The sequence below is a fragment of the Leguminivora glycinivorella genome, chromosome 5, assembly GCF_023078275.1.
Source record: "Leguminivora glycinivorella isolate SPB_JAAS2020 chromosome 5, LegGlyc_1.1, whole genome shotgun sequence".
Taxonomy (NCBI): domain Eukaryota; kingdom Metazoa; phylum Arthropoda; class Insecta; order Lepidoptera; family Tortricidae; genus Leguminivora; species Leguminivora glycinivorella.
The window spans coordinates 11,256,912-11,282,798 of NC_062975.1; the positions used below are offsets into that span (position 1 = coordinate 11,256,912).

Genomic DNA, 25,887 nt, shown 5'->3' on the forward strand with positions numbered 1-25,887 from the left:
TCGTGATTTGTGATATTTAATTAATAAATAATATTAATCTTTATGATTTGTCTTTTGAAGTTTTTTTTATAGGTGTGCGTAGGGAGTGGCATGTATGTATAAGGTAGAGACTCACCACGATAAGTTTGCAACGATTTTCACAGCCTCGCCAGTGCAGATGTTATTTTAAACGTCAAACTTTGATGAAATTATGACGTTTACTTAACCCTTGCAGAGGCGGGGCTATTAAAATCTATGCAGACTTATCGTGGGACGATTCTAATGTTGGTGAAATAATGGTACGTGTTGATCGTATCATACACGATGTCGCTTCAAGAGATTTATTCGAATTCATATGGATTTCACACCATTATCCTTCGTAACAATACATACATATTAATACAAATACATATTATAGGACATTCTTACACAGATTGACTGAGGCCCACGGTAAGCTCAAGAAGGCTTGTGTTGTGGGTACTCAGACAACGATATATATAATATATAAATACTTATATACATAGAAAACATCCATGACTCAGGAACAAATATCTGTGCTCATCACACAAATAAATGCCCTTACCGGGATTCGAACCCGGGACCGGTAATAATTAAATAATAATAATTTATCATGTTTTAATGTACGCGACAAAGAAAATTGTAGCACAGATGCATCAAATACAGACGGACTAGAAATTGAATGGAAGTATTATCACCTATCGTTATTAGCTGATAGCTGCTAATTTTCAGTCCGTCTGTATTTAATGCACTTTTGCGTTCCACATCTGTTCTACAATTTCCTTGTCACGTAGATTAGCTACGTCCTTGACAAATTATTAAAATCAGAGAGACCACAACAAACCAAGTTCAACATGTTCTACTTATGAAGTGTTTGCAAAATATTATTAATAATATTTGTAGCTGCTTTACACGCATACAAATACAAGTTAAGTTAAGTTTTTAAAATTGAATGGCCTCAGTCCATTGGTGGGACTATTTTGCTAGTGTCAAGGTAATATAAGCTAATTGTTATTGATTTTGGTACGGTAAGTACGACAGTGTTCGGTAGTTGGCACTTGTAAATTGATAGCTAGATTTTACAAGGGCTCGTGGACTATCGGCTGTTGACGACAAAAAAGTAGCTAAATGCGTTTCGCGATTAATTCTTCATCAGCTTCTCACTATAACATTAGTTTATTGCATAATAAGCTATCGATATTACTCTTTAACAACATTAATGAGCAAAAGAAGGAGAAATTATTCACGACACGATACCGCTAAGATGGCGTTCGAACCGGAAGTCCAATACAAGTTAAAAAAGTACTATGATAGTCCCTCAAAAAAATTGTCTAGTATTATCTGTGGTTCTGACAGTAAAGTCGTTTACACAGATTGTCATAATATAAATATAAAAAGAATATGAAATTATTACATATTTTTAACGAATGAACGCATTTAATAAAAACTTACCCGTATAATACTTTTATAATATGCGTTAATCAATATTTGGGATATATTTTAATTTTGTTTATTTGAAGCCTAATAATTAATATGTTAATCTCAACTAGTTCAAAAACAAGTATCTACTTCTATAAACTCATTTATTCCGTTGTTTTTGAAAGTTTTGACAGCAAGTTATATCATATGTCAATTTTAATTTTAAAAACATTGTGTTGTAGTTCATGACATGAATAGTAAAAGTTGCGATAAGATACACAGAAGAAACCGATTGCAGATGAATTACCAAAATTTGGACGTAAGTTATGAACCAATGGACATAGATTTGAGCTCGAATTCTATAAAGAATTTAGACGATAGCATACATTGTGAACCTGAAGAAAGAAAGACTGTTTCAAGATCTTCTTCTCCTATAACCTTTATTACAAATTTTATTAAACAAGAACCTGTAATAGAAGATATCGCCCCGGTTCCAGTTAGTGACAGTGGACCAAAATGCTTCCAAACAGTTAAGAAGTATCATATCATTATGCAGCCTAAAAAAACAGTGGGATCATGTCTTATGGTAAAACTTTCAGTTCTATTTGTAGTTGTCGCATGTGCGTTAGTTTATCAGAATACATTTACCTGTTGTGAAGAATTGAATTTAATTAATATGAAAGCTACACTGGGCAGGCAATTGTATGGACAAAAGAGGGCTATTGATTTGTTAACAAGATCATTGGATACTCAAGTGAGTAGTAAAATATTATTCCTATATGGTGGCACAGGAGTTGGAAAGACATATGCTACCACTATGATGTTTGGAGAAGTATGGAATTTGACTAATGTATACCACTACTTGATGCCCAGTTTCATGGAGACCTTTCCGGATGATCTGCTATTGGGTATGTCTTTTTGTAAGTCCTCCATACTGATTGTTGATGACTTGTCACGGAATGATTTCCATATCAAGGAACACATAAAGAATGTCATTGATAAAAGTGAATATTTGAAAAAGAACATAACTGTTATCTTGGTCTACAATTATGATAATATAGAAAAGAATTTTATGAAGCATTCCAATGTGGCTTTCTTTGAGTTTGAGCTGAGAGAGACTTTTAATGACATAGATGTTTATAAAGAATTTATAAAATTTGAGCCATTGACTGAGGAGCATTTGAAACTGTGCATAAAACATGAATTGGGTTATTACAATGTGGCCAACATGGAGCAGATTGTGAAGAATTTTAATGTCACTTTGGACGGCTGTAAAGGTGTTCACACTAAAATGAAACTTTTGAATGTTTTGTGATATTAGGTATGTTATAATTTTGGTTTTGATTTGTAGCTAGAGGCTTGTAGTTATGTTGATTATAAAATTATTAAAATGATGGTTTCTAAATTAAACAAACCTTACATGAATTATTTTGTACACTGCCCATTCCTCTACATTATTGTTGGTGGTGTTCCATGCCTTATGGGTATGCTTTATGTGCAGTAAGCTTAAGGACATTTTCATTAGAATTTCTCATGAATAGACCTTATGGCTCTTGCAGCATAATGGACCCTTTAGATATGGAAACCCTCATTTGGCCATATGTGTTGGTGAATCCAAATTACCCTTTGTGGAATATAAATTTTAAATTGGTTAGATACATTTATCTAAGTTAATCAGAGATTGGAAATTTGGTAAGATATTTACCTAAGGTTGCCAAAAACCCCCGTAAAAGTTGGGCTAATATGAAAATGGCTTCTTAATTAAATTATTTTAATAATAGTAGTAGTAGTAGTAATACACTTTGTTGTACAAAAATAAGAACACATAATAATAGGAAAGAAAAAGAACACACATCATTTGTACAAAGGCGAACTTAAGAGGGCATTCAACGAAAACGTCGTAATAATGTAAAATTGATAGTTTTAGTCGGCAAAATGCTACACTTTCCGTCATCTAAAAGACTTATTAAGTTCAGGATTCGATTAGGACATCTTCTTAACTTACATGTTGTGAGACTGGATTTTTAAAAACTAACTCACTTAATTAATTATGATTTTTTTTCTGGTGCCTGTTTAGGAAAACCCGCGAAAAGTGCTGACTTAGTCCGTCTAATTTGTAAAATTTGGATAGTTTTGAATGCTTCAAGTGGTAAATTTGTATTATGTATATCCTGTACTACAATCTTCTGAGACTACTTCTTTGTTATAAGGCTTTAGAATAGAGTAAATGAGGATATGATGAATCCAATTTGTTTCAGAAATCACCTCAGAATAAGTGTCAATTTCTTCGAAAACTTACGTGTTTTTGAAGTAGTTTTAATATAAAAATAATCTGCAACGCTTACTCAAACAGATTTTATGCAAAAGTTCTCTATTAATTGCAATTTAATATTTTTGACGATTTTTTAAAAATGCCTCCTTATTACCGGTTACGCGCGCTTGCGATGTCAGTACCGCGGCAGAGCTTGTAGAGGCAGGACGTATGTTAGTCCGCTCCGCACGCGGCTCGACGATCGCGAAGTTATTTTGTCATTGTGTGCGGCACCCGCCGTGTCCAAAACCGCACTTGTGTGCGTGTTTGGCTGTACTGTTGCATGTATACTGCGACCGAAAACTTTGATCCTTGGGTTTAGTAAGTATTATTTATTATTGAATATCATTTTAGGTTACTGACTCGTCTCAACAAAATCTTTGACAATAGATGGTACTCAGGATCTGATGATGAAGTCAGATGGTAGTCATGAGTTCTCATCAACCAGGTCTTGAAACCATTTCGTGTTTGGGCTCGTTTGATTCGCCTCAACAAGATCTTTGACAAGAGGTGATGGTACCCAGGATCTGATGATGAAGCCGGAAGGTAGTCATGAGTTCTCATCAACCAGGTCTTGAAACCATTTCGTGTTTGGGCTCGTTTGATTTGCCTCAACAAGATCTTTGACAAGAGGTGATGGTACCCAGGATCTGATGATGAAGCCGGAAGGTAGTCATGAGTTCTCATCAACCAGGTCTTGAAACCATTTCGTGTTTGGGCTCGTTTGGTTCGTCTCAACAAGATCTTTGACAAGAGATGGTACCCAGGATCTGATGGTGAAGCCGGAAGGTAGTCAAGAGTATTCAACAACCAGGTCTTGAAACTATTCTGTGTTTGGGCTCGTTTGATTCGTCTCAACAAGATCTTTGACAAGAGATGGTACCCAGGATCTGATGATGAAGCTGGAAGGTAGTCAAGAGTATTCCACGACCAGGTCTTGAAACCACTTCGTGTTTGGGTTCGTTTGATTCGTCTCAACAAGATCTTTGACAAGAGATGGTAATCACTCTTTTATACTCTGGCGCATCCACTGTCTCAGTGTGTCAACAGTCAACTAAAGCAGGTAGGTGTAGCGTAGAGTTGTATTTCCTTACAAAAAACTAATACATAGATGTGGACCTTCCTGTGCTCCATGCAATTAAAACAACATAATATTTAAAAACCGGCCGAGAGCGTGTCGGGCCACGCTCAGTGCCTACACTGAGCGTGGCCCGACACGCTCTCGGCCGGTTTTTAAAGCCGCGTTGGTAAATAGCCGCTCGGCTCTTCCGTAGTTTTCCATATTTTTCAAAAACTACAGAACCTATCAAGTTCAAAACAGTTTTCCTAGAAAGTTTATAAGGTTCTACTTTTGAGATTTTTAAATATTTTTTAAATATATAGTTAAAAAGTTAGAGGGGGGGGGGACACTTTTTTTTCCTTTAGGAGCGATTATTCCCGAAAATATTAATATTATCAAAAAACGATTTCAGTAATTCATTTTTAAATACCTATCCAACAATAAATCATACGTTAGGGTTGAAATGAAAAAAAAATCACTCCCTAATTTACGTGTAGGGGGGGTACCCTAATAAAACAATTTTTCCACTTTTTATTTTTGCACTTTGTCGGCGTGACTGATATACATATTGGTACCAAATTTCAGCTCTCTAGTTCTAACGGTCACTGAGATTATCCGCGGACGGACGGGCGGACGGAGGGACAGACAGACAGACATGGCGAAACTATAAGGGTTCCTAGTTGACTACGAAACCCTAAAAACACATTTTAAATATAAAAAAACTACTTAAAATTAAAGAAAACCGATCTTAGTTCCATTATATATATGTACCTAGAAAACATCATCATCTTCCTTGCGTTATCCCGGCATTTGCCACGGCTCATGGGAGCCTGCGGTCCACTTTGACAACTAATCCCAAGATTTGGCGTAGGCACTAGTTTTTACGCAAGCGACTGCCATCTGACCTTTCAACCCAAAGGGTAAACTAGACCTTATTGGAATAAGTCCGGTTTCCTCACGATGTTTTCCTTCACCGAAAAGAACCTAGAAAACATATCATATACAAAATGAAATAAAACTAAGAAAACGGATTATATTCATTATACGCGATATAATCTGATTCCATAAATTTATTTCATGAGTAACTATCGCGGTGACAGAAGACAATATTATATACACAATTTATTATAGTATAAAAGTTTTTAAATTTATTTCTTCCAAGGCTACACACGTTTTAATAAAAAAAACTGTGATAAGTTTAATAATTAAACTAAAAGGTCAAGTATTTATGCACGAAATCATGTATGCAAATATGTAATATAATATATGGTGGTGTTTTTACGCAAGTATCAATAATGGTTAGTCCGCAACGCTACTGACGGCGTGGCGGTACCGACCATGAATGCTATCCCTTTCGCTCTAGCCGCACGTAAGGTTGGTTCGAAGAGGATCGCACGCTATGTCTGTACCGCAGGCTACAATCGTTATGCTTCTGGTTATAGTGTGCGTCTGCACACAGGCGCACGCCAGCGCCGCCGGCGTCGAAATGCGAATAAGCAGATTTTTTGAAAGCGCTCTTAATAATATTGCCAACAATTGCGAACTTAATTTTTGCCAAGAGTGGCACTGAAACCTAGTATATGCTCATATGCTCTGCCTACCCCTTTATGGGATACAGGCGTGGCGTGATTATATGTTATGTTATAAGTTTCGGATTCAAGGATTGTATATTACTATACATAAACATAAACGTCCATGCCCATTTATGGTATTTTTTTATTGGCAACAATTTGTGTGTCGAGTGCATCTCTGCAGGCGAGTTTGACCGCGATTCGACGCTTATAGTTTTTGTAGGGAACAGTTTAGACTGTACTAAACGCGATATTTTAAATTTGTCCGCTACTCTGTCGGCGCTCGATCGGGGAGAGGTAGGGAAAATAATTATGTGTGCGCTCCCATACAGAAGGTCGAGAAAGGTGAATAAGAGAGTTTACCATTATAATTCTTTGTTGTACAATCTCTCAGTATATAGTAGTACGATTTCGTATTTTGATACGAATAAATTTATATATGATTTTGTAATGCCCTGTAACAGAACCTACCTACCGAAAAGATGTCTTGTGGATTGTGCTAACCTGTTAGCATATAATATTGAGGACTCCGTCGTATCTAGGGCGGCGTCTAGTAGTTTTACTTCGCGTAGCTCTTTATGTCTCGGTAGCGTGGGTTCCGAGACGGAGTCGCCTGGTGATTTGTATTTAAACTAACCGCTACGACAACGTCTGCACCGGCCGGCTCTGCTCGTATTGATGCTAGTATGCTTAGTGAAACCGAGTTATTAAATTTAGTTCACCAGAATATTCAAGGCTTTGCCAGCAAGGAACTCGAAATAGATTTGTTTTTACAGTCCTCGAATATTGACATTCTCTGTATAACCGAGCACTGGCTTAAAGGGCATGAATTTATGTTTAATTACAATAATCATAGTATAGTTAGTTATTTCTTCAGAAGATCCTGCATTCGCGGCGGGTCATTGATAATGGTTAAACATAGTATAAAAAGTAAAGAGCGTAGAGACATTGTTGACTTGTCTGTAGAACGCGTTATAGAACTTTCTTGTGTCGAGTTGGAACGATTTATTGTTGTATGCGTGTACAGGCCCCCATCGGCGGACTATAATGTATTTGAATCGGTTATAGATGAAGTCCTTAGTCGTGTTTTTAGAAGTCAGAAAACTATAGTTGTATGTGGCGATTTTAATATTAATTTGCTAGAAAATTCGCCTTTGTGTGGAAGGTTACTAAATACCTTTAAATCTTTTAATTTAGTAAATTTATTTTGTGAACCAACTAGAATCACGGCAACCAGTGCAACATGTATAGACAACATCTTCAGTAACGATATTGCGATTAGTAAATCTGTAATAAACACCTTGAGTTCTGACCACTGTGGACTAAAAGCCTCTTTTGGCGGGAAGATAGAGGATATTCCACAAGACACTGTGTGCAGACTGATTTCCGAAAGGCGCTTACAGTCATTCAATCGTAATATTAGGAACAACTTACCTTTTCTTTCATGTAACCGAGAGAACCCTGACTGTCTGAGTTCTGAGTTGTTTAACTGTATAAAAAAGGAATTTGATGCCTGCTTCATCCCCAAGAAGATGCAGGGCAAGGTCAAGGTTAAATTTAGCGACTGGGCTACGCCGGATATTCACGATAAGAGACGCCGGCTCTATGATTTGTATGATCTGCGAACAACTGATAAAAGGCCGGAATTTATAGAGTACGTAAAGAATTTCTCGAAATCTTTTAAAAGGATGTGTGTCGCCGCTAAAGCTGATTATTTATCCAAAAAGATCTTAAATTCCAGCGATAAAGTTAAAACTACATGGCAAGTGATCAGCAGTGAAACAGGAAAGCGTAAAATAAAAGAACGGCACTACAACCTACGAGTTGCTGATACTTTAGTAAGTTCCGACCGTGAAGTGGCAGATCACTTCGAGCGATTTTTCTCGAATATACCGGCAGAGACAACAAAGTCTCTTAACTCATCGCCAATTGTCGCTGAAGAAATGCTGCAAGCTAATGTAGAAGAATGTTCAGAAATATTCACATTTTCTTATGTTACTCCGACCATAGTTATTAAAACGTTCAGATCTTTAAATTTAAAGAAAACTGAAGATCTATGGGGCTTGTCAGTTAAAGTATTACACTCAATAGTAGAATCAATCGCACCCTATTTAGCTGAGATTTTCAACAGATGTATTGAAACTGGCATTTTTCCTGATATTATGAAACACAGCAAAATTATCCCGCTGTTTAAATCAGGAACGAAATCAGACCCGACCAACTTTAGACCTATTTCAATATTACCAGCGCTAAGTAAGGTCTTTGAGAAGCTTATTCTTAATCAACTGTTGTCTCACTTTAACAGAAATAAATTGCTTGACAATAATCAATTTACCAGAGGTCGTTCAACTACTGATGCCGGTGTGGTACTTCTAAAACACATCTTTGACGCCTGGGAAAGAGCTCAAGATGCTGTTGGAATTTTCTGTGATCTATCAAAGGCCTTTGATTGCGTTGATCACGAGAATTTAAAGAGAAAATTGAGCCACTATGGGGTTAAAGCTGCTGCCCTTGACCTTGTTTCATCGTACCTTTCCGACAGAACTCAGCGAGTTGTTATCAATGGGACTCAATCAGCAGGTTCACCGGTAGCACTTGGAGTGCCTCAAGGTTCAATTCTCGGTCCCTTCCTGTTCTTAGTATACATTAATGATCTACCGAAACTAGTGCAAGATAAACATGATATAGTGTTATTTGCTGACGACACTTCTCTTATATTCAAAGTTGACAGAAAGGAAAGCAGCTTCGATAACATCAACGATGCACTGTCTAGCATAACAGACTGGTTTACGGCGAATAACTTACTTCTAAACGCCAAGAAAACCAAGTGCATCAGATTTGCGCTTCCGAACGTTAAGCAGGTAAATAACAGTAAGATCCAAATGAAAGGTGAAACGCTGGAATTTGAAGATCGAACGGTTTTCCTTGGAGTCACTTTGGATTCAAAACTGCAATGGCATGCACATATAGCCACTTTAGCTGGCAAACTTAGTTCTGCAGCTTACGCAGTAAGGCGAATCAGACAACTAACAAACGTAGAGACGGCCAGGCTGGTATACTTTAGCTACTTCCACAGTGTTATGTCATATGGGATCCTGTTATGGGGAAAAGCTGCAGACATTCAGGCTATTTTTGTGCTGCAAAAACGAGCAGTCCGTTCAATCTACGGATTGGGCGGTCGAGCATCTTTAAGAGAAAAATTCAAAGAGGTGAACATTCTTACCGTTGCCTCTCAATACATATACGAAAATATTATGTATGTTCGGAAAAATATCCACGAATTCAAGCTTAACAGTGACATCCATAACTATAACACAAGGAACAAACATAAACTTGCTGTGACCGCCCACCGTCTCCGTAAGGTTGGTACGTCTTTCGTCGGGAACTGTACACGTTTTTATAACAAAGTACCAACCGATATAGTGGATTTGCCATTTGACAAATTTAAGGCACGCATTAAGCGTTTGTTGTTATGTAAGGCGTACTACACTGTGAAGGATTTTATAGATGATAGGGATGCCTTTAAGGTGGTTGCTTGTCAATAGATGAATGAAGTCGTATATATTTTTTCATTTTCTCTGCATTGTGTAATTAAGCATACTAGTGTTCAATTGACGTATGAGAACATATTCTCGTCTGATTATATTGTTTTTATTTAAGTTTAGTTGTGGACACTTGGAGACCTTATACATCTCCAAGATTATGTGTTTAATGTTTAATGTTTATCTTACTTTAATTTTATTGTATAAATCTATATTTCCTTCCTTTGTAACATACGAGCACAGAATATAGTGTCTTACAGCTATGTTTTATTATTTGAATATTTAATTTAGCCTGGCAGCTTGAACATGTCATGCACACTTAAAAGTCTTTGCTTCGGTGGCGTCGTTGATCGGGTCGCCACCTTCCCGAATAAAGGTTGAGGGAGGCGATGGCTGAGATACGCGTCATACTCGTGAACGGGTGCCGTCTGTGAAGACCGGTCTGTTTAAGCTTACTGGGGCTGTTATAACTTAGTAACTTTAATTCTAATTTTTATTAAATTAGGACACTTTGTTCGGTTGTCGTTTGTTTCCTTTCTTTTAGTGAATATTTTAAATATATGATTTTGACTCATGGAGACCATATACATCTCTAAGGAGAATTAGATTAAGTAGATATACATTTTATTTTTAGTTGTGACATTTAGAGTCATTTGCACCTCTTAAGTAATTTTAGACTTTTTTTTTTTGTATTTGTACTTTTTATATTAAAATTTAGTGTAGTTCTTGGTTGTAATTCGACATTTAGAGACCTTCTACATCTCTAATTAATTGTATAGAGTTAACTTTAGTTAGAACTTAGAATTAGTATATAATAGTATCAATTGTAATTTCAACTCAATTTTAAATATTTTTTTAAATACCTATGTACTTGTGACGTGTAAAAGTGCCCCTGTGGCCTATTTGCTGAATAAATTATTTTGATATTTTTTGATTTTTTTTTAAATAAGTATGTCATAATCACAGTAGATTTAGTTCTAATGTCTTTATATAAGCAATCATCTAACAAAGAAGTGTAGGTGTCACATTTATAAAAAGCTGGAAATAATAAGTATTACTTCAGGAATAAGTGAGTCACTATAAAATATGTATATTACTGAACCATAAGATCAGGTGAATTGCATTAATTAGCTAATGGCTATTATGCGAAAAAAAAAAACATATTTTAGAAAATAACAAAGATAGAAAGCTGGTAGTTACAATAAATAATATTTGTTGAGAGCTCTTATTAAAAAAAAATTACAGTTAAGTAAACATTTGGTGACATTACGGATTTTCCATGCTAACATGGCTATGCTCTTTTGTAGTGTTTGCATAGCAAAAATAATACATATAGGTAATGAAAATAACTGATTTGTTCCATGGTTTTATAGGTATTTTACCTAGGAAACAAACCAAATAAATTTATCAAAAAATATTTTTATTTCTTTTTAATAAATTATAAACTGAGCTAATAATACACTAATGAAAAAAACCTTTAGAATGTTAACTAGGTAAGCCGGGTTCAATTCCCAGCTCGGCCGCCGGTAGATTCGGTCGCTTTTTCTTTAACGTATGATATTTCAGAAGATAAGTAGTTTCTCAAAATTATGACCACTTTTACTACCTTAACATGAAACAGCTCACCTTTTTTTCCAAGCTCTGGTGACAAAAATAGAAGGGGTGTTTACAAAAATAACATAACTCACTATACTGGTTGATACCTACAGCCATCTATAATATTCCTGTATAAGTGTCAACCAGTGTACTCAGCGTTGTTTTTGTAAACATCTCTTGAATCGCTCTATTTATTGGCAATGGTAGGAGATTGGGAGGTCATAGCTACATTGGGCAATTTTTAATGTTATGTCGCTTGCGATCATTTACGTGTCGAATACAAAGTTACTGATTATTTGATTAATTCTTACTGTGGAACCACAACCCCATTAATACGAAAAAAATGGTTTGTTTCAAGCATTTTGACCTATGAATATGATTAGACTTATATTGACCGGGATATAGACCGTGATTACCTTTTCAAAAAGGTAATCACGGTCTATATCCCGGTCAATATAAGTCTAATGAAAATAACCGTGAATCATTCAAAACTCTATGAATATGATATTTTCTAAGGTTAATTTTTGCTTCCATATAGTAAAAGTTTCTCAGTAGTTATGAATTATCATAACTCAACCTCAACTTATATTACTCGGTAAATTATTTCTCATGACTTAATATTATCTAATACCCTGTAGAACACAAAAAGTCCTAATTTTAAAAACGGTACCTAGCGGAAAATAGATTGAGATTTTTTACATAGTGGCCAAAATAAAACATAGTTTAGATCAAAAGAACTTTATTTTAGAGAATGTTACATGGTAATCGGCAATGCAGAGGTTGAAGAAATTATTTTGAATACGAATATACTGACATTTTTTTTTCAATACACCTACACTTGCACATATGGAAATTATGCTACAACATTTTAGCCTTCATCATAACAAAGTTCGAATATTTAAGAAAGTGGTGCATTTAAAGTACTTAATATAAATTTCGTTAACCACTATCCGAAAAGTAATCTCCATAGTTTTGCTAGACACAGATGAGTGTCAATATTAGTATTTTGGACAAATAAGCTTAACATACACCCTAATTATAATTTCAGTACAGGGTATACACATCTTATAATGAAGAGGCATAAGTAACCAAACACGCAAAGTAACACAAAACAGTAACAATAACGTAGGTTAATACAAATACTAGCTGAATGGTGAAAATTTTAACGCTACGAAGCTTTATGAGTTAATTATCTATCAAAACATAATTAAAATCTTAAACACGTTATAAATTAGTTCTGTTTTTTATTGCACTGTACCCATTAGTTGGTGTTTCAGATAATTTGTACTTGTGAACAGCACTTAGTTCCATTCCAAGTTATAGGTGACTTTATAACGAATATTTTTAAATATAGCACTTGAGATTTGAACAAGTACTTCTTAAGTATGAATAAATATGTATAAGCAGGCATTATATAAAAGTAGCCAATAGAAGGAATTGAAATTTAGTTTAAGTAGGTAGCTCCCCTAATCGTAGAAGCATGGTGGAGTAGGTAAGTAAATGCATGCAAAGAGATTAATGTGCAAAAAGTCGTGGACAGCTGTGTAACGTGTGACTTTGAAATAACCAAATGCATCTGATAGGCATCCCTTTTGTAGGTATTATAGAAGATCATTATACTGGAACACAGTTTAGGGAAGACAATGCATAATATTTAAAACGGTTGAAAACTTGGTAAAGGTTCTGGAAGATACATGATATTGTATTTGTGCATCTTTTATTTTTTTATTTATTTAGGAGGCTTCCAATGCATTGTTATTGGGATTTTATAAAGATAGTTAATTAGTTAATAATACTAAACACGTTATTGAGATAATCTGGTAACTATTTCAAATATCTTACGTATATTTATTTTTAAAATAATAGATTGGTTAGTCAGAGATTTAAGTCTCATTTGGGTTCTTCCATTAATGAAGTATCTCCCTTAAGTCACGAGCAACAGGTACTTGGGCTATATTTTCGAAGCAAATAAAATATGTACTATATTTTGCTAACTTAAGTATCTGAATGCCCAGAGCATGATCCATTATTAATGACCATGAAAGTTCAATTAAATCTCGTTTTGTAGTAAACCTACAAGACAAGCAAAAATATATTTTCTTTGAATATTAATAAAGGAGAGGTGATATTTGTAAAGGAGGAATATTTTATACAAAACATTCAAGTAGGTATACTACAGTGGGATGATAATTTTACCATTCAGTTAGGCTCAGAGATTCTCAAAATTTACTAGTCTATTCAACACTGTCGTGTCTTATACAAGATTCCAAAAGAAGGCAGGTCAGGTACGTAACACTTGCTAGACCTAGATATTTAATTGTGATAGTTAACTAATTTCCTGTGACGGATTTAAAGTACAACAAAAACAAATTCTACTACCTAAATATGCGTCTGTTGTGAGCACGGCGGTAAAGTTGCCTAACGATATAATTTTGTAACTTCTGTATATTTACTTAACATGCCAAGGAATCAAAAATATGATCAATTATTTGTGACCCATAAAACATATAATGTAAATACAAACATTTTGATAGATGAAGGTAGGTATGTAGAAGACGACACTCTTAAACACACAATGTGCAAATCAATATCTATTTACGTAATGTTACTATTAACCTATTTATAGATCAAAATTAAATTAGAAACGTTGATTAAATACTAAATATGCATAACAATAAAGACTAGAATACATCTTTAGTTTTTACAGTTATTGGCACTAAATTCATGATAATGGCACAACTATGTACTCCGGTTACGTGAACATGATGGTAACCATAAATATCCTTTATATTTATTTTATATATGTATGCATTGCATTTTATAATTACAATTCCAACTCCTTTCAGGTTTATACAAATTAAGTGATGCTAACTATACTAAAATCCTAAAATATGTTACAAAATTGTAAAAAACACGGTTCAATGTTATTTATATCTAAATATATTCCTAGGAAATACTGAATTTACTGCAGACTTACAGTTAGGTTTAGATCCAATAGTTAAAGCACATTCTCTTAAGTGAAACTGTGCAAAAAACACTTTACATCTTAATACACATTAATATCACGGTTGACAAGCTCCTCTTATTAATGGCTAAAGTACCAACAACCAGACCATTCTCTTGCACAGTTTTCACTTTCAAATTATTAGCTATCGCATGAATAAGAGTAAGTAAGTAATACATATAATTTGAATAACCAGGTATAACAATGTACGCGTTGAATAATTATAACGCAACATAAATAAAAAGCTGAATAATACAACAACATTGAGAATAAATCTAAAATTGACGAAATTGATATAATTTCACTTAAAATATGTAAAATGTTACAATGAATCCACTCAAGCTAATAGCTAATTGAAGTAAAATCTTACGAATATTCTATAGAAACATTCACTGTAAGATGCGTAGTGCCAATAACTGTACCATCAGTTACTTAAACCTTACTAACTAGGTATTTGATAACAAATAGAACACCATTTTTAAGCACGACAAAACATTCATAGTTAAAAATGTAGAGAGACTTACTGAGAAATGTGCTAATAATTCTAAATTTTTTGAAATCCTTGTCGATCTTTTATATTTAATATAGATTCATTTTGATCAGATCTGACTTTGATTAGATCGAGAATTTTAATATTACATCGGTACATTTGCCTCGATGTGTTTGTTTCGATCGTGGAGATCAGGTTGTACACTCTACTAGAACTAGTACAAAGCATTAGGTATTTAAACGGTATCACATTTTAGTCACATTGTGATGTAAAAGACTTTAATAGTATAGTGACCTTTAACGTTATAAGAACTTTTGAAATGCTTATATTGGTGTAGATAATAACATTTACCTATATGTAATTAACATAATTCCTTGAGATTACAAAGAATTTCTAATAAAATTCGTGTAATTTTATAGCTGAATTGGATATTAAGTATTTATTTATAACTTACGTCGCTGCCTTAGGACTTTTGAAGGGTCTAATTATATATATTTAATGTACGAACTTACGCGTGTTTCTATGGCTTCACCATTACAAATACTTTTCTTCGTTAGACCGCCATCCTTCGGCATAAAAGTTGGGATCGAAAAAGAGACTAGTTAGGAGCGATGAAAATGTATCGCTGTCCACTTGTTGTGGCGTTTGTGCCAGATACGAGTTTCTTTAGTTTGTTGTGTGGTTCGCCGACCTTCGGCATCGACGCTCTGCGTCACACACACATATGCTATAACAGCTCCATCGTCGCCAATAAGGTGCACGCGAGGATTAAGTATGGTTGTATTGGCCTTAACGTGCTGAGGAGTGTTATCAATAAAGAATTTATGAAACTCTACTCCTTCAACCATGTTACCTAGTACGTCAGGATCAAAAGCAGTCACATTAGGATCACATAATTTCGAATATGTATCGTAGTCGCCATTGTTAATAGCATCTATAAGTACCTCAGTGGCTTTGATTACTTCTGAGCGACGTTGTGACGCATTGCTGTCACCGCGAGCTTTGCCGAATGAATCAGCTTTAGTAAGTCCCTCGTCATCATGCTCCTTGGAGATAACAGTGCAGGCACGGTCTACGCCCTTCTTGTCTTTATCCAAATCATCATCTTCCAAAGTAGTACTGCTGTCAGTCGACTCCTTCACTTGAGAGCCGTCTCCTTTTTTGTTAACCATAGATTTCCCAGAGAAGTTTCGGGTAGCAAGCATAGTAGTTAGGATAGCGCCTTTTAGTTTGCGTCGAGCATTGAACTTCTTCAAGCAGTCTACAGTCTCTTGCCTGTGCATCACAGATGCCACCCGTTCGCGATGGCAAATCCATGGGTGCTTCAAGGCTTCAGATGCAGTAATCCTCTTACTTGGATTAACGGTTAACATTTGATTTATGAGGCTCTTTGCCTCAGGCGTTACAGTATCCCACTCAGGAGATGGATAATCATAGGCACCTGCTTTAATTTGTCCATAAAGCCGGTGTTGGTCCTCGTCCCAGAAAGGTGGATAGCCGACCAATAAAATATAAAGAATCACTCCACAGGCCCATATATCTACTGGTTTTCCATATGGTTCTTTTTTGAGAACTTCAGGTGACAAATAACCAGGGGTTCCCGCGAACCCGAACCATGCTTGTTGGTCCCCTTGCACTTCAATAGCTAAACCGAAGTCGGCTAACTTGACTGCTGCCCCTTTAGCTTTGCTAGCCAGTAACAGATTTTCAGGCTTCAGATCCCTATGCACTACCCCATTATGGTGGCAGTGATGAACGGACTCCAAAATTTGTTGTATACAGTGAGAAGCGTCAGCTTCAGAATAAAACTCACGTGCCACGATGTCTTCAAACAGTTCCCCGCCAGTAACTAGATCGAACACGAGGTAATGGAAATGCTCCTCTTGAATGGAATCGTGCAGTCTTACAATATTAGGATGTTGCAGCTTTCGACAAATTCGGGCTTCTCTTTCCAATTTTTGAAAATCTCTAGCTGAGAGCTTCTTAGTGTTGATTATTTTGGCAGCGAATTCATATCCTGTCGACTTCTGGACAGCTCGTCTCACAATAGAGAATGCTCCTTTTCCCAGCTCTTCTTTAAGGTCGTAGTTATCAGAAAAACGCGTGCTAACACCATCGCGATTCGGATTTGCCATGATTAACACTTAAGGTATACTCACTGTTCTAGTTTAAGGTGAAACCGTCACTTTGAGCACGAATATTTCGGATTTGGTGACTGTAACAAAAAGAAAAAAATGTTATCACTGAGCACTAAAGTATTTTTTAATCTTAAATGTTAATACTCTGAAAATTATTTCAATTAAGTTCAACATTTTTTAATTCATTTAATTATTATAATGAACATCCTAAATAATCAATAATTATGTATTTATATTAAGCTATATTTTTCCTATAAGGTCAGTTGGGGTAAGAGAAACATACTTTATTTAAAATAAAATATAAAATCATGTAATTCGCTTCTAAGACGTTTATTCATTTTGATGATAATTGGATAATATTGCTGTGATACTCAGCTTATCTATATATTTTTTTTAATAAACTGCATGCACTGCATAATGCTCAAATCATCAACTAAGTAGCACAGCGAAGAACAGTTTCTCTTTCCCGGTTTTTGGGGTAAGTGAAACTGGTTCCATTTTACTTGCTAATTTGACGTTTTATGAAATAGTTCACGCTTAAATATCCTAAGTATAGTTAAGTTAATCCAAAATAATATTTAACATATTGGTATAAGGTTTAATTTTGGAACTAGAGTGACATTGCCGAAAACGGGGCAAGAGAAACATACGGGATGTAGTCAGACGTGTAAAACAGTTGGTTCAAAATTATAGATACAAGTGCGGGAAAGAGGATGTACAAAACGAGTGGCGCTAAACCCAAGTTTTAAGTTCATTAATTGCACGACCGAACGGGGTGTTTTAAATTGACAGTTGACACAGGTTACGAATTTCCTCTACGCACGTGTATTGTAATTGTACGACGTTTTCAGTAGGTGCACAATACACATATAGCCCTTTAAAGTTTCGACACATATAAAGTACAATTTCTCGCACTAGTGTGATAAACTACGCACTAATGTGCACTGAAAGACTATTCTGGAAATGCAGAAATAAATATTTAATTTTTTGGACAGCAACATATAAAACGAAAAGCGTCATATATTTTACACCACACCAACTGGTAAAGGCTTACTTTGTTCTTCGAAAACAGATAGCAAAATTTAATTTTATCCTCAAGAGTGCAAAGTAATTTCATACAAATTTTAACTTGATGTCTTAAGCGGGCTGGTAGAATTTATCTGTAAGTGATAATTTTGATTCATTAATATTGAATAAATTGAAGTATTAGATTATTGTTGTATTAAATGTAAAATGTTGAGTTTCACTCGGTGGCAAAGTTTGTTTATCCTTTGTGCCTTGAAACCCTCGCAATGCTCAAGATTCCACTTTTTGAACCACTTACTACGCTCACAGTTCAATATTGGAATCTTTCGCTTGCTCGGGTATCAATATTGGCACGTGCGGTTAAACAACCTTGCAAAACAAATGACGACCGGTCTGGCCTAGCGCGTAGTGACCCTGCCTGCTACGCCGCGGTCCTGGGTTCGAATCCCGGTAAGGGCATTTATTTGTGTGATGAGCACAGTTATTTGTACCTGAGTCATGGAGGTTTTCTATGTATATTAGTATGTATTTATCTATATTTAAGTATGTATATCGTCGCCTAGCACCCATAGTACAAGCTTTGCTTAGTTTAGGGCTGGGTTGATCAGTGTAAGATGTCCAATGAAAAATAAAATAAATAAATAAATAACTCTTCTTCAACTTCTTATACGAACGAGAATGTAAATGTTTGTAACTCCTGACACTGGGAAAGAGAGACATATGATTCACTTTCCCGGTGTTACCAGTTTCTCTTTCCCCACTCGGTATCTTATATATGATGTATTTTTAATCCATCATAACAATAACAAAATGACGAAAATTTAAAAAATGTGGTTATGTGAATAAAGTAAAAACTGTTATATTGCACTACCTTGAAAGTCAGCCTCTGAGCACTTATATTTATTATTTTATCGCCGCACGCAAAACCTCCTGCCAGCTCGAGTTCAAACAAGAAGCCAACTGATTTTTTTGTTGCACCCTCAACTGTCACATAAGTGATCTACCCTCATCTGTGTTAGATAATTGGAATTAGTCCGTGTATACTGCTTTACTGACACAGTAACCACTTTGCTGCATCGCATAGTTTTTAGTTTATAGCATATAGATTCTCTTTCCCCATAGATTCACTTACCCCAACTGACCTTATGTCTGATTATTGAGATGAGATGTCCATATCATTTTCCTCATGAACCACGATATTTGCAGCTTTTGTATTAATTTTAATAATATGATGTATTTGCATTTTTAGTACGATGCATTAATGTGAATGCACAGCGTTGGATTAAATAAATGCTGATGATACCGAGAGCAGATCAAACTTATCCGAATGAAAATCTTTGCACTATTTTTGTCACTCATTCTAAATCGAAGATCTGCAAGCTCAATATAAAACGCGTAGATACCTAGACAATTGTAATCGTGGTCACAAACATAGACTTCTAATATTAACACTACGGCACCGGGATGACATTTCGTTTGCGCAAAATAATCGATACACCATTGTCTCGACACATTCACCAAAACTCGAACATCTTTATTATAATCCACTTATGGATGAAATAATTCCCACAAGCGCTCGCCGCTGCATCGTGGCTTGATAAAATTTAAAAATAACACTGTTATAAATAATGTAGTAATGTAGCGATCAAAGCGCGACATAAGATTATATTCTTAGCAATAGTAGTCCGTATGAGTGCTACAGTTCGGTCACGATAATTTTCGATGATAAAAAATACTACAATCACTCCGCGGCGTCACGCACAAATAACGATACGATTTTTAATTACGAAAATATTGTTACCTATTTATGTGCCCATTTTATACAATCTCCAACGAGATGAAGATCAAAATCGAAGGGCCAGGCCCTACACTACACTCTCCTGCTCGTTCGGGACACGAGCTTCGGGGTCAAATTCATAGACATTCTGTGTTGCCCGAGTGTCGAGCTAAAAATATTTAATTTGGTCATCACAAAAACGACTGTTTAATTTGTGTAGACTTGGTTATCTCATTTTGCATTCCCAATGAGTTATGTATTAAGTGGGAACATGTGTAATTTCTGCCTGTTTCTTGAGTAAAATATGTTTTTCTCCAAACGTATTTGCGGGTGTAAACACAGACGAGTGTTGGTAAATCGATACACTAGCGCAGCGCTAAACGTGTTCCGAGCGACATCTTCTGGCTTGGACGGGGAACTAACAATTTCGTTCAGAAATATGCTTGGTTATTATAAATTGCAATAGAATTGTTAAAATAACAATACAAAACAACATTTTTTTTTAAAGAAAATTTTAATAATGTATTGTCTTTAAACACCGTTCCGTTCTACTTGGTTAGTAAGTACGTTCAATTGGTGTAACCTATTGGTATTTAAGACAAGTGGAGTTGTAATACCTATACTTACGTCGTGTTGCGGTCAAGCAAAGTTACATATCATGATATTCATGATTATTTATGATTCATGATATTACAAAAACCTACACGGTTAATGTGACTCATAACTCGTCCATACGTTATAGCTGGGACGCTATTGCACAACACCCTGCATTTTATGATTAAGCACTGAGACTTGGCACAGGTTGTTCCTTGGGTGGCCCTGAGTAGATAAAGATCGGGAGGCATCGAGAGCCCCCCTTAATTTAGGAGGGAGGAGGGGGGGAAGGCTGGCGCCTCCGCGCTTCCTTTGAAACCATATTTCTCTAAAACTGTACAAAATAGGGCATGCGATATAACATTTTCGGATAAATGAAGGACGAGGAATTCATTTTTGGAACAAAACAAATGTACTTTAGAACAAAAATACAAAAAAAATGGGAAAATCTTAAAACGAGATTTTTTTTTTATACATATTATTGCACGTTTTATAAAAACCGTAATAGTTATTTTAAAATAAAAAATACTATTTAATAGCTACATTTACCTAGTTTTAGAAAATGTATAATTTGTTTTAGAAATATATTATAGGACGAGTGATAAAAAATAATTTACATCGCCCGATAGGGTGATTTGAATGCTCATTTCAATAAGTTTTGTCTATGATTTCAGGTATAATCACTATTTTTAACACACGAAAGCCGTAATCATTGTAGTTTATGGCTATTTTAGTGATTAGTGTACTTAAAATTAAAAAAAAAAAATTAAAAAATATTAAAAATGTGATATTTTTTTTTAACATTATCCTATTTTGTTCTTTCTACACTATATATATCTAAAAGCAATAAATATCAATAAAAAGCCACATTTATGCAGTTTATAAAAATATATAGTTTGTTATATAAATATATTACGAAACGCGAGATAAAAAACAATGAAAATAAAAATTTTAATGTACGGGTCAGCTTGCATTATTCGATGAGGTGAGGTAAAGGTACTACCCGCTGTGCAGTGGAGTTCGTCTAGTAATAAAGAAATATACTTATTCTAATAACGTTTACACATGTAGGTATATCACGACCCAGTACAGAAAATTGTAAAAGTCCTATAATATAGTTTATTTTGATTGTAAAATAAAATTGCATGTGACTTATAATAGTTATAATGTAAAAGAAAAATTGTCTTAATCACATTCTCCTCTCCTAAAGCAGTTCTGCATGCATAGGCTTGAAGATTTTTTAGTTTACTAGCAGAACTTAGTTACTTCCTTTGGGCCCCCTTAAATCGGTTTTACCCATCCATAAAATATAAAATAAAAATCGTCATATTCTTCCTTTCAGTATCAATGATAGTTAGTTATTGCGCAATAGTGCCATAAAAAATAAACTAGATTCGTATTAGCATTAAACATGAATGATTTTTGAACTAAGACATTGCTTTTGTACAAAGGAGAACCTCAAAAAATGGTCCGACTAGACGAAAACATGTGTATCGGGGCTAGTACTCAAGGCTCTCAAAAAGTGTAGCTATTTTGAGTTATTCAAATAAAACAACATGAATAGTCTGAATTTAATTATGTATATATCACAACACCCACTGCATAAGCACATCAACTCCGAACATTTAATTTAAAAAGTATTTTTTTACGGTTGCACCTTACGCGGCACTGTCTTTTACACCTGCATCCGACAATTTTGAGGCATGTTTCTGCAGCAACAGGCAACGTTGCGGGCAAGTAGGCTCCCAAATCCCAATTGTTACAGACTTTCGTCCAGCCACAAGTAGCAAATATTGGCAAATTTTGAATTGGGTTTAGTTGACCCCATACATGGACACCTTGATATACGAGTACCTATAACCCTTACAAAAATGGTGTAAGGCAGCTTTTGTCGGTGAAATGCTGTTAATTTGGCGGTCTTTTGTGGTTAATAACTATTTTCGGCATTCGTTAACCAAAGTACAGGACGCAGATCTGGAATAATAAATATGTCAAGTAAGAATTATCCATAAATTATGCAAATCATATAGATATCTACTATTTCACAAGATGTATTAGGATCAGATGTATATATCTCTGACCTATCATATCAATCGATCATTTCATGTGATATCAATAGTTAAATTCAGACTATATAGGAGTATGTTGTTTAATTTGAAGTACTCTAAATAACTACACTTTTTGAGAGCTTTGAGTGCCTTTACCTCACCTCATCGAATCATACAAGCTGACCCGTACCGTACATCACGATCGCCCTGCCACGTCACTTTCATTATTTTTTATCTCGCGTTTCGTAATATATTTATATAACAAACTATATATTTTTATAAACTGCATAAATGTGGCTTTTTATTGATATTTATTGCTTTTAGATATATATTGTGTAGAAAGAACAAAATAGGATAATGTTAAAAAAATTATCACATTTTTAATATTTTTTAAAATTTTTGTATTTTTTTTTAATTTTAAGTACATTAATCACTAAAATAGCCATAAACTACAATGATTACGGCTTTCGTGTGTTAAAAATAGTGATTATACCTGAAATCATGGACAAAACTTATTGAAATGAGCATTCAAATCACCCTATCGGGCGATGTAAATTATTTTTTATCACTCGTCCTATAATATATTTCTAAAATAAATTATACATTTTCTAAAACTAGATAAATGTAGCTTTTAAATAGTATTTTTTATTTTAAAATAACTATTACGGTTTTTATAAAACGTGCAATAATATGTATAAAAAAAAATCTCGTTTTAAGATTTTCCCATTTTTTTTGTATTTTTGTTCTAAAGTACATTTGTTTTGTTCCAAAAATGAATTCCTCGTCCTTCATTTATCCGAAAATGATATATCGCATGCCCTATTTTGTATAGTTTTAGAGAAATATGGTTTCAAAGGAAGCGCGGAGGCGCCAGCCTTCCCCCCCTCCTGCCTCCTAAATTAAGGGGGGCTCTCGATGCCTCCCGATCTTTATCTACTCAGGGCCACCCAAGGAACAACCTGTGCCAAGTCTCAGTGCTTAATCATAAAATGCAGGGTTCCCATACAAGACATAGCAATAGCGTCCCCAGTATTAGTTAGCTTGGTATTTAAGTAGCTTTAGTTTATCAGAAGTTAAATTATACACTTTAGATTTATAATTATGTATGCATTATCTTATCATTATTTTGTTATAAAATTCGTCGTTTAAAAATAGAATATCTGGGCGACCGAGTTTCGCTCGGTTCTATTTTAATATATCACGTCTTTAGATAAAAAAAAACTCTTATAAATACTAAAACAAAAAAAAGACAAAAAACAAAAACTTAATTTCTGGCCGGGATTCGAAACCCTGACACCTACGATCTATCTGCGTACATTAGACCGACCTCGTACGACTGAGCTAAGCGGAATCGATGCGCGCGCGGCGAAATTAACGACCATATTTTATGTTTACTAACGCGAAAGAAAAACTCATGAAAACTCGAAAATTCGCGTTTTCCGGGATCTAAGGCTACGCTAGATCGATTTTTCACCCCCGAAAACCCCCACATAACAAATTTCAGCGAAATCGTTAGAGCGGTTTCCGAGATCGTCGGTATATATAAATAAATAAATTAATAAATAAATAAATATACAAGAATTGCTCGTTTAAAAGTATAAGATTAGGATATTTTAAGTAGAAATAAAAATTGGTATGAACTGTACTCGACTACGTCCCGAATGTGTGTGCACATTGTCTTTTTTTTGTCAATGTTATATCTAGCAAAATTTGTTCAATGAATGTTACGAATTATTTACTTACCTATCCGTGCAATATTTGCAAAAGCGTGTGTGTTTCATTCAATTAGTCATGTCTAAATTAATACATTTCTTCAAGGTAACTTTGTTTCCTGAAACTTTTATTATTAAGACCTTTGCATGGTGGTAGGACTGGTAGGTAATACAATATTCAAGCGGCATTTATAATTTAATTACGTTCTCTCTAACTCTTGAATAAAGAATGTTAATAGAATTAAAGAAAGAAGCACCTCCATATGTGTAGCGGTCAATAAAAGAGGCCTAACATTGATAGGCGCGCCGTGGTAGGGTTCCTTTTTGCAGAAAACCTCACTAATATCCTAACAATATTTTCACGACAAATTGTAAATTCACGAATATTTTGTGACTGGCTTTCCGTCTCAGAAGAGTATTTATGCTTCAAGTAGATATGCAATAAGGTCCTTTCCATCTATAATTTCAACAGTAGATAATTCGGATAAAAAGATCCTTATTGACAAAGTTTTTTTACTGTTCCATATACTTATGTACAGTCAACAACACAGCAAAGTGCCAAAAATATATATACAGAACTCTATTCCCTGTACATTAAGTGTAAACATATTTCTGGCACTTTGTCTGTTTTGTTGACTGTACTATTTATCCTACCTATAATATTGTTTCATCACTTGAATAATATGCTCTTTGGTACTTACACTACTTACTGTATGAAGGTATGGAAACTACCGAACCCTTTATTATGGGTGATCCGATACGCATTTGGCCGTTTTAGGATTCCGCACTTAAAAAAGAAGAATGGATTTTTTACGTTTACAGGAAAAGATCCGTTTGTCACAAAAAACATAAATATCGACCTATAATTACTTCTATCCTCTCAAGGGAATCAAAATTAATAGGGTACCTAGTTCCGGTTGCCCTAGAATAGAACACTATGACATTTCTAAAAAATACGTACCTACCTACAAAAGTGATGAAATGTACATAAATACAGAAAAAAATTCTAAAAACGGTAAATGTAAAAAAAAGTCTATGAGTCTGATGAACAGGGCCGATTTTTGAGTCTCACGCGTTCGAATTCAGAAAATTGTCACTGAAAATAATAAGAAAGTCACCGTTTTCAACCGGTATTTTAGTGACAAAATCCCGTATGCGAGATTCAAAAATCGCTCTCTTGACCAGGCTTTTTATTCTCACTAATATTTGACGAAGAGTACCTATCATTATTTTTAAAATCGGGACTTAATCGCGTATAACTACATATTAAACTGACCTCCAACGTATCAAGGACGGCGTTGTTCCCGTGGTCTCGGAGAAGACTGGCTTGAAATGACATCAACACCTTCTGACAGCCGCGCGAGTTTTTCGAACTACCCGCACTTGGTTTTGATTATCAACTTGAACTGTTTGCGCACTAGGGATGTTACTCTGTCGACATACAACACTGATATACACTGGTTTAATATGTAGTTATACGCGATTAAGTCCCGATTTTAAAAATAATGATGTGTAATAATCGTGAAAGTTTAAATCAGTGAAGAGTACCTAGTTTAAGATGGACGATCTGACATATTATTTGTATAAAGATACAAACAATTT

The 25,887-nt window shown here is 34.8% G+C and overlaps 1 protein-coding gene across 5 annotated transcripts; it reads right to left on the reverse strand.

Annotated features, from left to right (window-relative positions):
- Nucleotides 1–12,218: 12,218 nt before the first annotated feature.
- LOC125226115 (calcium/calmodulin-dependent protein kinase type II alpha chain) lies at nucleotides 12,219–25,582 on the reverse strand. Of its 5 annotated transcripts, none has more exons than XM_048129983.1 (2): nucleotides 25,562–25,582; nucleotides 12,219–17,205 (listed from the first exon to the last, which is right to left on the reverse strand). In XM_048129983.1, exon 2 carries the CDS (start codon nucleotides 17,123–17,125, stop codon nucleotides 15,593–15,595), a length of 1,533 nt encoding a protein of 510 aa, XP_047985940.1. In that variant the 5' UTR covers nucleotides 17,126–17,205; nucleotides 25,562–25,582; the 3' UTR covers nucleotides 12,219–15,592. The 5 variants fall into 5 exon arrangements, with proteins under 5 accessions (XP_047985940.1, XP_047985936.1, XP_047985938.1 ...); XM_048129979.1 differs by lacking the exon at nucleotides 25,562–25,582 and adding an exon at nucleotides 19,956–20,070; XM_048129981.1 differs by lacking the exon at nucleotides 25,562–25,582 and adding an exon at nucleotides 19,558–19,881.
- Between the last annotated feature and the right edge of the window lie 305 nt (nucleotides 25,583–25,887).

Excerpts from the sequence above, each read along its gene's own strand:
- LOC125226115 (XM_048129983.1), bottom strand. The coding sequence starts at position 17,125 with ATGGCAAATCCGAATCGCGATGGTGTTAGCACGCGTTTTTCTGATAAC.